Here is a 15,883-nt window from a genome sequence, read left to right on the forward strand (position 1 = left end):
GTTCAGGTTTGGCAGCGTCTTTGGAGAGAAATTAGAGTTAAGGATTTTGTTTCTGGTGACCCTTCCTCAGAACTGTAATATTGTAGTAAATTGTTTTTTGGTCTAGCGAAAGATATGAACGTGGTATATCTCAAGACTCAATGCTATGACCCGTGATGACTTTGATATATTTTTATATATAAATAAATCGCATGCAGTGAAGTACATAGTAATATTCTAAAATTTATCCAATGTTAGTAAACGGAGGTGTGACAATTGACTGAAGCAAAGCAGAGCTAGCTTCTCAAATAGGCAGATAAGTGGCCGGTGGAATTTGAAAAGTGAAGTAGTAACAACATATGGAGAGGAAATATATACCTAATGGCATAGTTCTAAGTGGTGTGCAGGATGGGAGGATCTTTGAAGATAGCGGGCCATACAGGCAGTTCAGTTATAACGCATCTTTCACTAATGTGAATTGACTGTAACACAATTGGGTGAATAAGGAGACCTTTTTCTAAAACGCGAACTTCTAAAGTGTGTGTTGCATGTAATGCCATTACATCACCAACACTGTGTATTTGTATTGTGTGGTTTTTGTATTACACAGGGTCACACAAGAACATAAATATTGCATAATAGTAGAACTACTTTGTGAGAATAGTTGGCAAAGAATATGGTACCTTGGCCTTCATAAATAGAGATATTAAGTACAAAAGCAGGGGAATTATGCTGTTATAAAACCGATTAGGTCATTCAGGCTTGGATTGGTAAGTGGTGAATGACATTAATGTGCCTCAAGTGCTAGATAGCAACTATGCTCACCGAGAGAATCTAATCATCTCTAGTTTGCACATTTGATTGCTGAGGTGGAAGGTTTGCTTACAGACATTTAATCACCATGCTACGTAATGTAATCAGTGAGCCTCTGATGAAGTGCTGGTGTTACTTCACTGGAGGCTCACTGATGATGTTACCTAGCATGGTGACAAAATGTGTGAAAGCAAACTTACAACCTGAACCTCAACCTGAGCTACAATTCTTCTCAAACATTGCTAATCATCTCTGTTCGAGATTCAAAAATGTTGCCATTGCTGAATTACCCAACCTTTGATATTCTGGGGATTACCACTGGCCATAATCCTAACAGAGGCACCCACTCATTAATGTTCTGGGTCCAACAGAAGGTCTGAAGATAATCCTGTAGAAAGTTACTCACTTCTGACTCCCCAGAGCAAATGCCACATCTTCAAGATATAATTCAGGTGTGTGAAGGATTATAGTAACTATTAACCAGTAGTTTGCTAACCGCAATTCTCATGCAGCCAGATATTGACCCGGAGTGCCTCTGTCTGTCTTGCTGCCCCCACCACCCCCATGCCACTGACACCACCACCTCCACCCCAGCATCACCACCACCTTTGGATCAAACCTTGCTGATAGTAATTACGAGCAGTCCTGGCCAGAGCTGACGCAGTCAACCTCCCTATGTGTGCCTGATATGAGAGTTTATTGTACTTTCTGCTTTCCTGGCTGAGTTCTTTACCATATCTAAGACATAGTCATACAGTCAACCATAATCCCAAACTAAACTAGTCCCACTTGCCTCCGCATGATCCTTATCCCCCAAACATTTCTTATTCAGATACTTATCTAAATATCTTTTAAAAGTTGTAACTGTACTCTCCTCCATCGCTTCCTCTGGAAGTTCTTTCCACATACAAATCACTCTGTGTAATAAACAAAAAAATTGCCCCCATGTCTTTTTAAAGTCTTTCTCCTGTCACCTTAAAATATGCCCTCTAGCCTCAAAATACCCCCTCGCTGGAGGAAAAGGCACCTGTCATTCACCTCCTTATGCCCTTCATGAATTTATAAACATCTATAAGGTCACCCCTCAACATCTTGCACTTCAGTAAAAAAAAAGTCCCAGCCTATCCATCCTCTACTTTATAACTCAAGCCGTCCATTCTCAGCAACATCCTGATAAATTCTTTCTGAACCCTCTATAGCTTAATAATATCCTTCCTGTAACAAGGCAACCAGAGCTAGACATAAAACTCCAGAAGAGGCTTCTTAATCACTGACTGTATAAAATTAACTAATATGAGTGTTTTGGTGTCTCAATATGTCCTTGATTAATATCCTATTCGCCAAATGAGCATTCATTTCTTTCACCAGCATCTCGTGGCAGCAATGTGTACACCCTAATATAAAACAACTTGGGAAACTTCTTTCAACAGTATTTTCTTAACCCAAAGCCCCTCACCCATTTTAACAAAGGCTACAGGTAGATGGGAACCAAGATTACCCCCCCCCCCCCCCCCCCCCCTCCAATTACCCAATTCACATTACCCTGACTTGAAACTATTGTTCGTTCATTGTTTTTGGGTCAAGATCGTGGACCACCTCGTGGTATCCCTCTTCACATCACATCTAGCAATTCTGTAAGCCATTACCACCTTCTCGAGGGTAATTTAAGAATGGTCAGTAAATGCTGGTCCTGCCAGCACCCTCTATCCAAAGAAAAAAAATAAAGAAAAGGCAATATTCCTGTTTCATGTCCATTATTGAATAACTTGTATTCTGAATGACCTGAATGCTGGCCTGTGACAGTATCTGACTGCATCATTATCCCTTATCTTCAACACTCACTCATCTCTACAAATCTTTAATTTCTCCTTTATTTACTGGTACATCATGTAAGTGGACCGTTGTGGCCAACCACTGCAAATCTGATGTGCTGTGGACATGGAAAACAACTGTGGCAACCAGGAACAAATTTGTGGTTGCTGACTGCATCCAAAGACATATACCAGTAACCATCCTTTGGTGATTTGGCTCTTCTTTCAACTATTGCATCTGCTGCTCATTTTTATACAGCAGCTTTATTCATCCTAATGTTCTTATGTTGTATATTACATGTTGTATATTACAGAGATATATACACCACTAATGATCCCACCACATTATAGTAACAAATGTCAAATTTTGGTCCACAGCTATGGAGTAAAGGATGCCCTACAGCTCACTGCTGCATTAATATTGCAGGAAAGATGAGTAACAGAAGTTAGTTGTAATTGAGATCACGAGAATACATTTTTTTCTGAAATTGCAAGAAACAAATTTAAAGCCAAGCAGGTACTTGTGAATCTTGCCATTCTAGCTGCCGATGTATCCCAGAGCTATTACTAGCACTGGTGACTGTCATCCATCAGACAAGATGGGTAAACCTCTTCCAAAGGTTTTAATGTTTCCAATGAAATTTGTCATCTTTGTTGAATCTTGCTTCGATAACATTTTTACTATGAGAGGCAAACTTAAAAGGTAAGTGAATTATAAAAAAGTCTTTCTAAATACTAAGTCATCGGCATAAGTTATTAGTGGTAGAGGCATCTTGCTTTGCATAACCAAATGGCTTGGCAATAGCTTTGTTTTACTGTTTAGTATTTACAAATTCCTGGTGCAGTTGTCTAAGTCTTCCTCACATTTTTAGGCCTTTATTAATCCAGTGGCTCTTGCAAGAGCTCGAGGCCCTGCACCTTCTTCAGGACCTTCTATACAAGATTACTTGAGTCGACCAAGACCTACTTGGTAAGAAGGATAGGAATTATTCCACTTTTTCCTTATTTGAATTTGATGTCTTACATTTCTTTGTTGTTGTGAGGAGTGATGAGATTGTGATGCTTCAATATCAAATGAATATCAATGCAAATAATAAAATCATAGCAATTTGTCCAAAAACATGACAAACTGTTAGTTTAGAATGTACTTTTTATTACTAAAGATTATATTGTAACTTACCAACTGACTTGAAATATAGTCCTAAAAGTTTTAAATTATTTTTGATTCATTAATTATTTGCAATAAGAAAACAAAATTGATTCTGGCTTAACCTTTCTTGCAGTTGTTCTGACTTTCTAAAATGGATACTTGGTCTTTACAGCTGAGTGCATTGACTTTCATCTAGTAATGCTAAGCCATTTCAATTTGAATTCCACGTCATACCACATGGGAACACTGTGCACATTCAGATCTGCTGCTAGAATTGTTCATTTGTTCCATTACAACTTGTGTTGTTAAATATGTGAAAACATTAACTGATTTACATCAGCCATTTGCTGTTTCAATGAACCATATTCATTTTTTGGTAAGCATCCTTGGTTTTAAAGGCAGTGATGTGTATTGTCATTTAGCTGATGTACCTGCTACAGTGCAGAGAGGAAAGAATTGGGGCTAATAATTGGGTTTTTATTTGGGATAACGATTGTGATATGTCTTCATTGGTGGAGAGTGCATGTAGCATGAAGACTCTTACCAGGATCCATGCCAAATCCTGAAGACAGTCAAAGAATGAGGCATAAAGATAGCATTATAAATTGGAGAGTTGAGGGAGGTGTCAAGTTTGAATTCCATGATTTCTTGTCTAGTCATCATACCCACCAACATTTTAACAAGTTTTTTTTATCCAATCTGTGAAAGATTGTGAAATGTTTGTCGTCCAGAATTAAAATCCAAATGACACTTTATTCAAAGTGCATCCTTTATTGAAAGCAGAGGTTGATCTGAAAAATATAATGGGCTATTTACAACTAGGTTATACATTTTTTATAATATTTGCAACTGCAAACTTTCTTGTGTCCTGATTCCCAGGTTTAACAGTTCTTGATGGTCTGAAAATGAATTTATCATATTCATTTGCTGTGGAACTGACTGAGAAGGGAAAGATTTACAGCACAAGGACAAAACAAACCATTCAATCCCTCAAGCCATTCAAAGTGATCACACCTGTCCTGAGACCCAGCTCTGTCATCTCTTCCCCACATCCCTTAATGTGTTTATTCAACTACACAATTGATCTTGGATTTTTTTGATATCAATTGCTGTTTATAGAAGATAGTTCCAACGTTTTATTATACAGTGTGGAAAAATGTTCCCTGATTCCACTCTTGAAATTTCTATCTTTATTTTTTAGTTTATAATGTATAGTAACTACATTACTCCAACAATGTAGTTTCTCTATCTTGACCTGTTTCTTTTATTATCTTGAAACCTTCACTCATATTATTTCTTCACCTTCTAACTTCCAGGGAATACAACCAGAATTTGTGTAATCATGCTTTGTAATTTAGCCCTTGGAGTGCAAAAACCATCTCGCCATAACTATCAGGGCTTAGTACTGTGCAGAGACTGAGTCCTTTCAGGGTCTTTGTGCTGGAAAGGATCCCATTCTTTAACTTTTTTAAAAGTATCATCAGCATTGCATCATCTGTAAAGAGATGCAATATTTTAAATAATGATGTAGACTTTTTTTTTCTAATAGCAATTTATACTCTTCAAATATATACCTAAACTACTCGATCTCACCATGTGAGATATGTCTTTCATTTGTACAAGGCAATGGCGAGATTGCACCTGGAGTGCAACTTGCAGTTTTGATCCCCTTACTTGACTAAGGATGTAATTGCTTTGGACACCATTCAGAGAAAATTTGCAAGATTAATTCACGATGAGAGGCGTATCTTATGAGGTGAGATTGAGTAGTTTAGGCTTATACTTGTCTTTCAAAAGATGAAAGGAAATCTAATTGAGGTATGCAAGATGCTCAAGGGAATTGACAAGGTAGATGTAACATAGATGTTTCCCCTTGTGGGGCAATCTTGAATGAGATTCCATTTATTTTAGGCTAAAGGACGGCAGATTTAAAACCGATGGGGAGGAATCACATTCTTGAAGGATTGTGAATCAGTGGAATTTGCTGCCCCAGAGTGTAGTAGATGCAGGAATAAAGAATAAACTTAAGATCATAAGACATAGGAGCAGAAATTTGGCTATTCCGCCCATTGAGTCTGCTCCGCCATTCAATCATGGCTGATAAGTTTCTCAACCCCACTTTCTTCCTGTAACCTTTGATCCCCTTGATATTCAAGAACCTATCTATCTCAGTCTTAAACATACTCAATGACCTGGCCTCCCCAGCCTTCTGTGGAAATGAATTCCATAGATTCACCATAACTTGTCTGGCTGAAGTTTCTCCTTATCTTCGTTCTAAAAGGCCTTCCTTTTACTCTAAGGCTAAGCCCTTGGGTCCTAGTCTCTCCTACCAATGGAAACCTCTTCCCAACACCAACTCTGTCCAGGCCATTCAGTATTCTGTATGTTTCAATTAGATCCTCCCTCATACTTTTAAACTCCATTGAGCATAAACTATGAGATCAGTAACGTTTCTCATATGTTAAGTGTTTCATTCCTGGGACCATTCTTGTGAACCATCTCTGAACATGCTCCAGGGCCAATACATCCTTCCTGAGATATGGGCCCCAAAACTGTGTGCTGTACTCCAAATGTGATCTGACTAGAGCCTTATGGAGAATCAGAAGCACATGCCTACTTTTATATTCAACTCCTCTCAAACTAAATACCATCATTGCATTTGTCTTCTTAACTACTGACACAACCTGCAAGTTTACCTTGAGAGAATCCTGGACTAGAACTCCCAAGTCTCTTTGCACTTCAGGCTTCTGAATTTTATCCCCATATAGAAAATAGCCCATGTCTCTTTCCTATCAAAGTGCATGACCTCACTCTTTCCCAAATTGTACTCCATCTATCACTTCTTTGCCCACTCTCCTAAGCTGTGCAAATCATTCTGTAGCCTCCCCACCGCCTCAAAGGTAAAGGGATAAGTAGCAATCTTTGGCTAAGTCTGCAGATGATACAGAATGCCTTTATTGCCTTCATTACCTTCATCTATATCAAGGTTAAAAATCACACAACACCAGGTTATACTCCCAACAGGTTTATTTGGGCACTGCTCCTTAAGGTAGCTATAGAGCAGGATCATAAGACACAACTTATAGCAAATGATGACAGTGTCATGCATGCAGCTGATACGATATGTTGAACAAGCCTAGATTGCTGTTAAATCTTTCATCTTTTACAATGGGTTGCAGGTTTCACTTTATTAATATGTAAAACCAAGAACTTCTTTCAAATCACACTTTTGAGATAACTTAAGGTTTTACATAAAAAAAGTCACGTAGCAGATCAGACAATGCATTAAAGATGTGAGGTTAGAGTCTGTCTTTTCCCAATTTTGAGTCAGACAGGTTCTGTTTCCAGAGTAGGAATTTATAAAATGTTACATGGATTGACTGCCTACAGATTGTGTGCTTTTTGAACAAAATAGAATGTATCCGCAATTACAAATCTGCAAATGCAAATTCACCCCATAGACTTTGTGTGTGTGTGTGTAAGAGTGTATGCATGTGTGTATGATGTAGTGGGGTCACCTGTAGTATGACATGAACCCAAGGTCCTGGTTGAGGCCATCATCATGGGTATTGAACTTGGCTAACAACCTCTGCTCGGCCACTCTGCGTTGTGGCGTATCCCAAAGTCCACCTTGGAGAATGGTCACCTGAAGATCCAAGGCCAAATGTCCCTGATCACTGAAGTGTCCCCTGACTAGGAGGGAACATTCCTCTCTGGCAATTATTGTGTGGAGTCCATTCATTCTTTGTCATACCTTGGCGAGACCAAGCAGAAGCTATTATGCCTCAGAGCATTCTTGCCTGCAGCATATGAGATAGACAATGTTGGCCGAGTCACATGAGTACCTGCCACATACATGGTGGGTGATGTCCCCACGTGTAATGTTAGTTAGATCGTTAATGTATAAGGCGAAAAGTTGTGGTCCCAACACTGAGCCTTGCAGAACACCACTTGTCACCGGCTGTGTCCTGAGAAGGACCCTTTTATCCCCATTCTCTGCTTTCTGTCAGACAGTCAAGCTTCTATCCACGTTGCCTCTGGCACTATGGGCCCTTATCTTACTCATTAGCTTCTATGTGGGACCTTGTCAAAGGCCTTCTTGAAGATAACATCCACTGGGTCTCCTTGGTCTAACCTGCTTTTTTTTTATAGATATTTTTATTGAAAATTTAACATATTTTTGCAAGTTTGCAAATAAAAAAAAAATCCAAGTATAAACATTGATATACAATTAAATCTTAAATAACTAAAAACCAAAATCTATCAAACAGAAAAAAAGAGATACCGAGAGAAAAAAAACAAAACTCAACTAACTACTAATCTAACCTACAACTAACCAGAGTGTATGATTAAATCTCTTAAATTATTCAGGGAAAAAAAACCGACGGATAACACAGAAATTGAGTAGTGAGATACATGCTCGGAATGTGTTAACATCAAATCATAACAAAACCCATATTCATACGGGATTCCTCTCCCAAAGGGCCCCGGACCAGCCAGGTTCGCCATCTCAATTAAATAAAAGCCCTTGTTAAGATGGCCAAAATATCTGTGTTTGTATAATTCAAGAAGGGCTGCCATATTTTAAGGAATAATTCGGTTTTTTGGTGCACCATATTTGTAAGGAATTCCATGATTATTCTGTGCCAATTCGAAAGTTCAGGGGGGCCCTGAATTCATATAACCTTTGTTTTGCAAATAATATTTCCCCCTCAGCTGTTTGGGTAAGCATGGTGTTTTAAAGCTGCCCTAAGGGCCGTAATCCTTTGTAATTTGATAATTGAAGGTCTGTCAGCGTGTGCTGTTTCAGCCGCTTTTAAGCGAGCTTCGAGCTGACGCTGTTGTTCTCCCTTTAATTTTTTCTGGGTCGCTGCGTATGAAATGATCAAACCTTGCGCGTAAGCTTTGAAGGTCTCCCACATCATTGATGGGTTGCTCGCCGTACCTGAATTAATTTCTAAAAAAGTTTTAAATTCTTGAAAGAAGTGCTTTACAAATTTACTATCTTTTTCATCAGGAAGGGATCCATACGCCAATGCGGGAGGGATGTCTCATTGTTCCTCGCCTTGATTTCCATATATACAGCAGCATGATCAGAAATTGTTATACTGCCTATTTTACAGGATGATATAGAATATTTAAAAATCGAGGAGGCAAAATACATATCAATTCTGGTATGACATTTATGTGGATTGGAGTGAAAAGAAAAATTTCTGCCCTATGGGTGAAGGCATCTCCATACATCATCTAGTCCTAATTCTTTGTTCAAATCCACCAATTGTCTGGATCTGGGGAATACTCCTGCAGTACTCTTGGGAATCCTATGTATTTCCGGATCCATAATACAATTAAAATCTCCCCCTATAATTGTATGACGAGCACCGAGAGCCATCAATTTTGAGAAGGCTTCTGTTATAAATTTAAAAGGATGTGCCAGGGGACAATACAGATTTAAGATCCCATATTCCTCTCCATTTATAAGGGCTTTAATCAGAATATATCATCCAGATTCATCTTTTATCTGATTTAGGATTTTGAAAGGGAGATTCTTCCGAATAAGGATAACAACTCCCCTACTTTTTGAGCTGAAGGAAGAAAAGAAGGCCTGATCAAATCCACCCTGTCATAATTTCAAGTGTTCTTTATCCAATAAGTCTGTCTCCTGTAGGAGAGCTATATCAACCCTTTCTTGAGGTTTGATAATATTTTCTTCCTTTTGACTGGTGAATTACTCCCCTTGACGTTCCAGGTGCACCATTTAACCGACTAATTAACCATAATTGTCCGGGTAAGTCCGAGACCCCTCGGGAGAAGAAACCCTATCCAAAACATCCGGAGCACAGTGCATAATAAATTCACAAAAATAAAGGCTCTTTAATACACTCACATCAATATAATAAAAAACTATTTCTAAATAAAAAAATATAAAATGTATTCAAATGGAGATTTTCCCCCTTGTTCCCAGGGGGCATCACTTCCTTTCCAAAAGCCCATCATATCCTCTCCCAACCAGTGTCCCACCCTTGACTCAGGCACCCCATGATAGGATGAAGAAAATTCAAATATACTACAGAGCTAGAGTTAACAGTGAGCACCCTACACCCCCCCCCCCCCCCACACCAACACCTGCATATATTTGGGAATGTTAATACCATGTATAAACATGTATAACTATAAAATTACAGTCTCAACAAGTAATAATTAAATATATAATATAAAATAATGGGAAAACAACCCCACTCCTAAAGCCAGAGATAAAATAGCATAAGGTAACCACATCCCCCCACCAACACTAACTAGCCCCCCCCCCCCGGCCTATATATATAAAAAAAACGGAGGGGGGAGGAGAAAATCGCTAAGTAGAGAACAAATAAACACCTCTCCCCACCCCCCGGAGATAATATTAAACAGTAAGGTAATGAAAGGAATTCATAATTTAAAAAAAGGGGGGTGGGGGGAGGGCAAAACAACATCAATTAACTTTTACAATTTATCTAAGAGAGTCCAAAAATTCCTTGGCTACAAGGAGTATCTGCGTCTCCTTGTAGCTCTGCAGCCGGAACAGGACCGGGCAGGGGTGCTGGTTCGAGCCGGGCCCATGTTTTGCAACCCAGTAGGCCCATTCCACCCCTTCCTGGTCTGATTCTGCTATAGTCTCTGAGATCGTGGCCTTTAGCTCCGACTCGGTGTTTGATTTCCTCGACGTCTCGGTCATGCTTTTGTAGCGTGGCCGAGAGCGAATTCCATCTGCTCCGGGACTCTTCGATGAAGGCGTCGATCTTCGCTTCAAGTTTGGAAATTATTTCCATGAGACTCGCCATCATAGAGGTGGCTGAGGATGCCTCTGCTGCAGCTGGGGAGGGTGCGGGAGGGGTTCCTGCCTGCTGAGAACTGCGGGCTCCCTTCCCTTTAGTCATTTTTACAGGAGATTAGATTGTTTAAATTCAGTACTGAGCAACTAATTACGTTAATTAAAAACTATTTTAAATGATTTGGTAGTGTGGTGGAGGCTCACTTTGCCCAAGTCTTGCGAGGAGCACTATAAACTTGGACTTACTGGGTCGCCGCCATCTTGGATCCCCCTAACCTGCTTGTTACTTCCTCAAAGAATTCTATCAGATTCGTCAGGCATGACCTCCCCTTGATGAAACCATGCTGCCTTTGCCCTATTTTATCATACACTTGCAAGTATTCAGAAATCTCATCCTTCAGAATGGATTCCAGGATCTTACCCATGACCGAGGTTAGGCTAATTGGTCTATAATTTTTCATCTTTTGCCTTGTTCCCTTTTTATACAGGGGTGTCACGTTAGCAATTTTCCAGTCTTCTGGGACCCTCCCTAATTCTAGCAATTCCTGAAAGTTCACCACTAATGCCTCTACTATCTCTTCAGCTATCTCCCTTAGAACACTGGGGTGTGGTCCATCTGGTCCGGGTGATTTATCCACCTTCAGGCCATTCAGTTTTTCTAGCACCTTTGCCTTGGTGATGACCACCATACTTGGCTCTGCCTCATTGCTCTTGAATTTTTAGGATATTACTCATGTCTTCCACTGTGAAGATTGACGTAAAGTAATTATTCAGTCTCTCAGTCATTTCCTTGTTCCCATTACTATCTATCCAGTGTCATTTTCCAGTGGCCCAATGTCCACTTTTGCCTTTCTCTTTGCCCTTTATATATCTAAAGAAACTCTTACAGTCTTCCTTTATATTACTGGATATAGTTTACCCTCATATTTAATCTTCCTCCTTTTTTTGTTGTCCTCTGTTGGTCTTTGTAAGCTTCCCAATCCTCTGGTTTCCCACTGCCCTTTGCCACATTATATGCTTTTGCTTTTTGCTATCCCTGACTTCCCTCGTCAGCTATGATTGTCTCATCGTCCCTGTACCATGTTAAATTTTCTTGGGATGAATCTCTGCTATATCACCTGAATTACTTCCAGAAACTCCTGCTAGGCTTCTCTCCGTCAATTTTACCCAGCTCCTCCCTCATGCCTTTATTCAGCTGTAATACCATTACCTCTGATTCTATCTTCTCACTCTCAAATTGAATTTACTCTGCAAGCATATTGTGATCACCACCTCCTAAGGATTCCTTCACCTTAAGTTCCCTTATTAGGTCTGCCTCATTGTACAACAGTAAATCCAGTATTGTCTGTTCCCCAGTGCTCCAAGGGCGGGTGGAGAGATGTTTAATTAGTTATTTGTTAAAGGGTTGTGGGGATTGGGCAGGAAATTGGAGGTGAGGCCAAGGTGAGATCAGTCATGATCGTATCAAATGGCAGAGTAGTCTCAAAGGGCTGAATCACTTATCCTAGTTCTAATGTTCTTATTCAGGCTTGCTATATTGAACAGTTACGCATTGTGACTCCTGATTTTGTTCATTGTTTTCAAATCACCGCTTTCTAAATTAGCCCACCTAAAATTGATCTGCATCTATGCCACAAGATTTATTTCTCCACTTCCACGAGCATGCAATTTTAGTGCTTTTAATTTTGTCTTTATAGAGTATTTCCCTGCAACTTTTCCCCTCAAGCACCTTATTTTTTATTTTGGATTCTTAACATTATGTATCAAGATATGCAAGAGATACATGATAAAAACAAGGACTGCAGATGCTGGAAACTAGAGTCTAGATTAGAGTGGTGCTGGAAAAGCACAGCAGGTCAGGCAGCATCCGAGGAGCAGGAAAATAGAGCTCTATTCCTGATGAAGGGCTTTTGCCCGAAGCATCGATTTTCCTGTTCCTCGGATGCTGTCTGACCTGCTGTGCTTTTCTAGCACCACTCTAATCTAGACTGCAAGAGATACATGCCAACCACATCAACAGCTGGCCTTATGGCATGCTCCTTCTGTAGGGATAACTGGATAACAATCAGGATTCTGACTATTTTGTTCACCCTCTTTTTGAGCACGCAAGCCAACTTTAATACACCTATCAGTTATCAGCTGATTTAGACAAGAAGGCTTCCTGTCTCTGTGCCTAGGTTATTCAATTCTTGAAATTGCTAAGCCATCAGCAAAGCATTGTTTTTATGATACAATGAAGTCAATTTTGGAATATTAACTCTGAAGAAATATTCGTGTGCCAACAGGAATAGTCACTGTGCTCTGATATGTCATTGCCTTGTGTCACCTACACTGCAATTATAAATGACACTTCCTGTTTTTCAGATTTCAGGCAATTTTTTAATCACCCAAGGGATATGGGAATCGCTAAATGGCTGTAATTTATTACCTGACCCTCGTTGCTCTTGAGAAGGTGGTAGTGAGCTGCCTTGTTGAACCTTCATTTAATGAACTGAAAGCGTTTTTAATTTGCAGATAATTTTGGCATTTGCCATCTCTTAGATTAGCATGACTTTGCTCCCATGTGTGCACATCCAACATAAAAAACAAAGCGTTGGAGGAACACGGCAGGTATGGCACTGTCTGTGGAGAGAGATTTGCTTTAACATTTTGAGTCGAAAATGACTTCTTTGGAACACAAAGTTCCCAGGGTTCCAAACAAGAGTCATATTGGATTTGGAGCTTTCACTTTGTTTCTCTCTCCACATACACTGCCATACCGCGAAGTTTCTCCACTACTTTATTATTTCAGATCTTCAGAGTGTGCAGTACTTTGCTTTTATTTACATATCCAGAAACTGTGTTTTTCAGTTGGCACAGAAAATTCTAATTCAATCTGTTTTCTAACCAAACTAATCAGCAATGATGTGAAAATGAGAATTTGAAAGAAATTAGTATAATTTAAGAGGAAGTACTCAAAATTAATTACATGAATGTTGTTAAATTTCTTGAACAGTTGAGCTATATCTCAGAGAATTGAATGAGGTGGCTGTAGGGATAGTGGATGCATTGGTAGTCCACAGTATTCAAGTCTCTTTAGATTCTACAAATGTTCCTGCAGATTGGAAAATAGCAAATACATCCCCCACTTTTTAAGAAGTGATACCGAAACTAAACAGAACTAAAAATCTGTTAATTTTCCAATCTTTTGATGTGAAACTTTGGTATCTATTGTAAAAAAAATGTAAATGGACAAAAAAAAGTATGTTTGGGGAGAGTCATTATGGATTTTCGGAAGAGAAATCATGTTTGGCAAACCTGTTGCACTTGAAGGTGCTACTTGTAGCTTAGATAAAGGAGAACCAATGCCTTTGATGTAACTGGATTTCAGAAGGCGCTCAATGAGGTCCCAAACAGGAGGTTAGTAAATAAAATTAGAGTGTGTGGGATGGGAGAGGATATAGATATGGTGGATTGAGAGTAGAAGTAAATGAATCATTATTTGGATGGTAGACTGTTACTAGTGCAAGGGTCAGTGCTTGGCCACAGCTGTTCCATAATCTATAGAAATTATTTGGATGTGGGCACCTGCGCGCGCTTGTGGTAAAGACTGTAAGAAATGGGTACAGAAATAGGCCATTAGGCCCCTCCATCCTGCTCCACTATTCAAAAGCATCATGGTTTATCAGACATTGCATGCATCCACTTTCCTGCCCTTTCCCCATATCTCTTGATTTCCCTTTTGATCAAAAATCTATCTATGTCAGCTTCAGATTTACACACAGACTCTGCCTCTGCAGCTGTCTGAGGTAAAGAGTTCCAAAGATACTCCGCCCTCAGAGAGAAGAAATTGCACTTCCTCTCAGTCTTAAATTGGCACCTCTTCATTCTGAGACTATGATCTCTGGTCCTAGAAATTCCCATGAGGGGGAACATCCTCTCAGCACTGGCCCTGTTTAGCCCTTAAGAATTCATGGGTAGCATAGTGGCTCAGTGGTTAGTACTGCTGCCTCACAGCGCCAGGGACCCATGCTGTCTCCAATGAAGTAATATGTTTCCTAAATATATTATTTTCAACTTTGCTGATGATGCAAAGCAAGGTTGGAATGTGAATTAGGAGAGTGCAAGGAGACTTCAAGTGATTTAGGACAGGCTAAGTGGCCAGACAAGAACATGGTAGATGGAATGTAATATGAATAACGCTGAGGATATCGTTCTCAATAGAAAAATCTGAAATATGTAATGTTTCTTGAATGGTGAGAGGGTGGGGAAGTGCTGGTGTCTAAAGAGATTTGGTGGCCCCTCTACAGCTTCCCACATCATAATCCCCTAATTGCACAGCCCGATTCCACATCCTTGCTAAAATCCATAAACAGGACCACCCTGGCAGACCCACTGTTGTAGCCTGTTTCTGTTCCTTCCTTCTCTTAGTTTTATTTTGGGTAGTGGGAAGATATATTTTAGATTATTTCCCTTGATTACAAGTAAGTGACCTCGAATAAGTTCAATGTTGGATTTGCTCAGGAGCGGTCTTTCTATGTAAGAACACTTAGGAAAATTGAAAATACGAGCATGAGCAGGAGTAGGCCATTCGGCCCACTGAGTCTATATCAGAGAAGCTTCATTTACTTTGGAAAACTTGGTCAGCATGGATGAATTGGACTAAAGGGTCTGTTTCTGTGCTGTATGACTCTGTGACTCTGTCTCGGTCTTAAATTGGCACCTCTTCGTTCTGAGACTATGCTCTCTCGTCCTAGAAACTCCAATGAGAGGAAGCATCCTCTCAGCATTGACCCTGTCAAGCACCTTAAGAATCCTATATGTTTCAATAAAATTGTCTCTCTATCTTCTAAACTCCAGTGAGTAGAGTCACACCTTTGTTCATAAGACAATCCCTCCATTACCAGGAATCATCCTCATTTACCTACACAGAACTGCCTCCAATGAAATGTGTACTGAGGTACAGTGAAAAGTGGTCTTCTGTGCTTTACAGGCAGATCGTACTATGCAAGTGCACCAGGGTAACAACAGAGTGCAGGATACAATGTTACAACTGCCAAGAAGGTGCAGAGGTATCAACATTAACATTAAAGAGATCCATTCAAAAGTATGATAACAGCGAGGAAGAAGCTGTTCTTGAATCTGTTTGTATGTGTATGCAAACTTCTATGGAAATATTGAGGACGGCAGATGCAGGAAAGTCAGTGTCGATAAAATGTGGAGCTAGAAAAAGCACAGCAGGTTAAGCAGGCTCCTGTTAAAAGGTCTTGCCCGAAACGTCGACTCTCCTGCTCCTCTGCTGCTTGGCCTGCTGTGCTTTTTCCAGCTCCATATTTTATT

The 15,883-nt window shown here is 39.8% G+C and overlaps 1 protein-coding gene across 1 annotated transcript in view; it reads left to right on the forward strand.

Annotated features, from left to right (window-relative positions):
* Nucleotides 1-15,883, forward strand: part of fam133b (family with sequence similarity 133 member B) — a 41,325-nt gene that overhangs the window by 818 nt on the left and 24,624 nt on the right. The window contains exon 2 of the mRNA XM_087987045.1: nucleotides 3,476-3,573. Within this exon, the coding sequence (XP_087843171.1) occupies nucleotides 3,476-3,573 (98 nt within the window). The remainder of the gene's footprint in view (nucleotides 1-3,475; nucleotides 3,574-15,883) is intronic.

Source organism: Chiloscyllium plagiosum, unplaced genomic scaffold, assembly GCF_037043375.1.
Source record: "Chiloscyllium plagiosum isolate Xiang-an unplaced genomic scaffold, Cpla_swu_hap1 HiC_scaffold_5, whole genome shotgun sequence".
NCBI lineage: Eukaryota > Metazoa > Chordata > Chondrichthyes > Orectolobiformes > Hemiscylliidae > Chiloscyllium > Chiloscyllium plagiosum.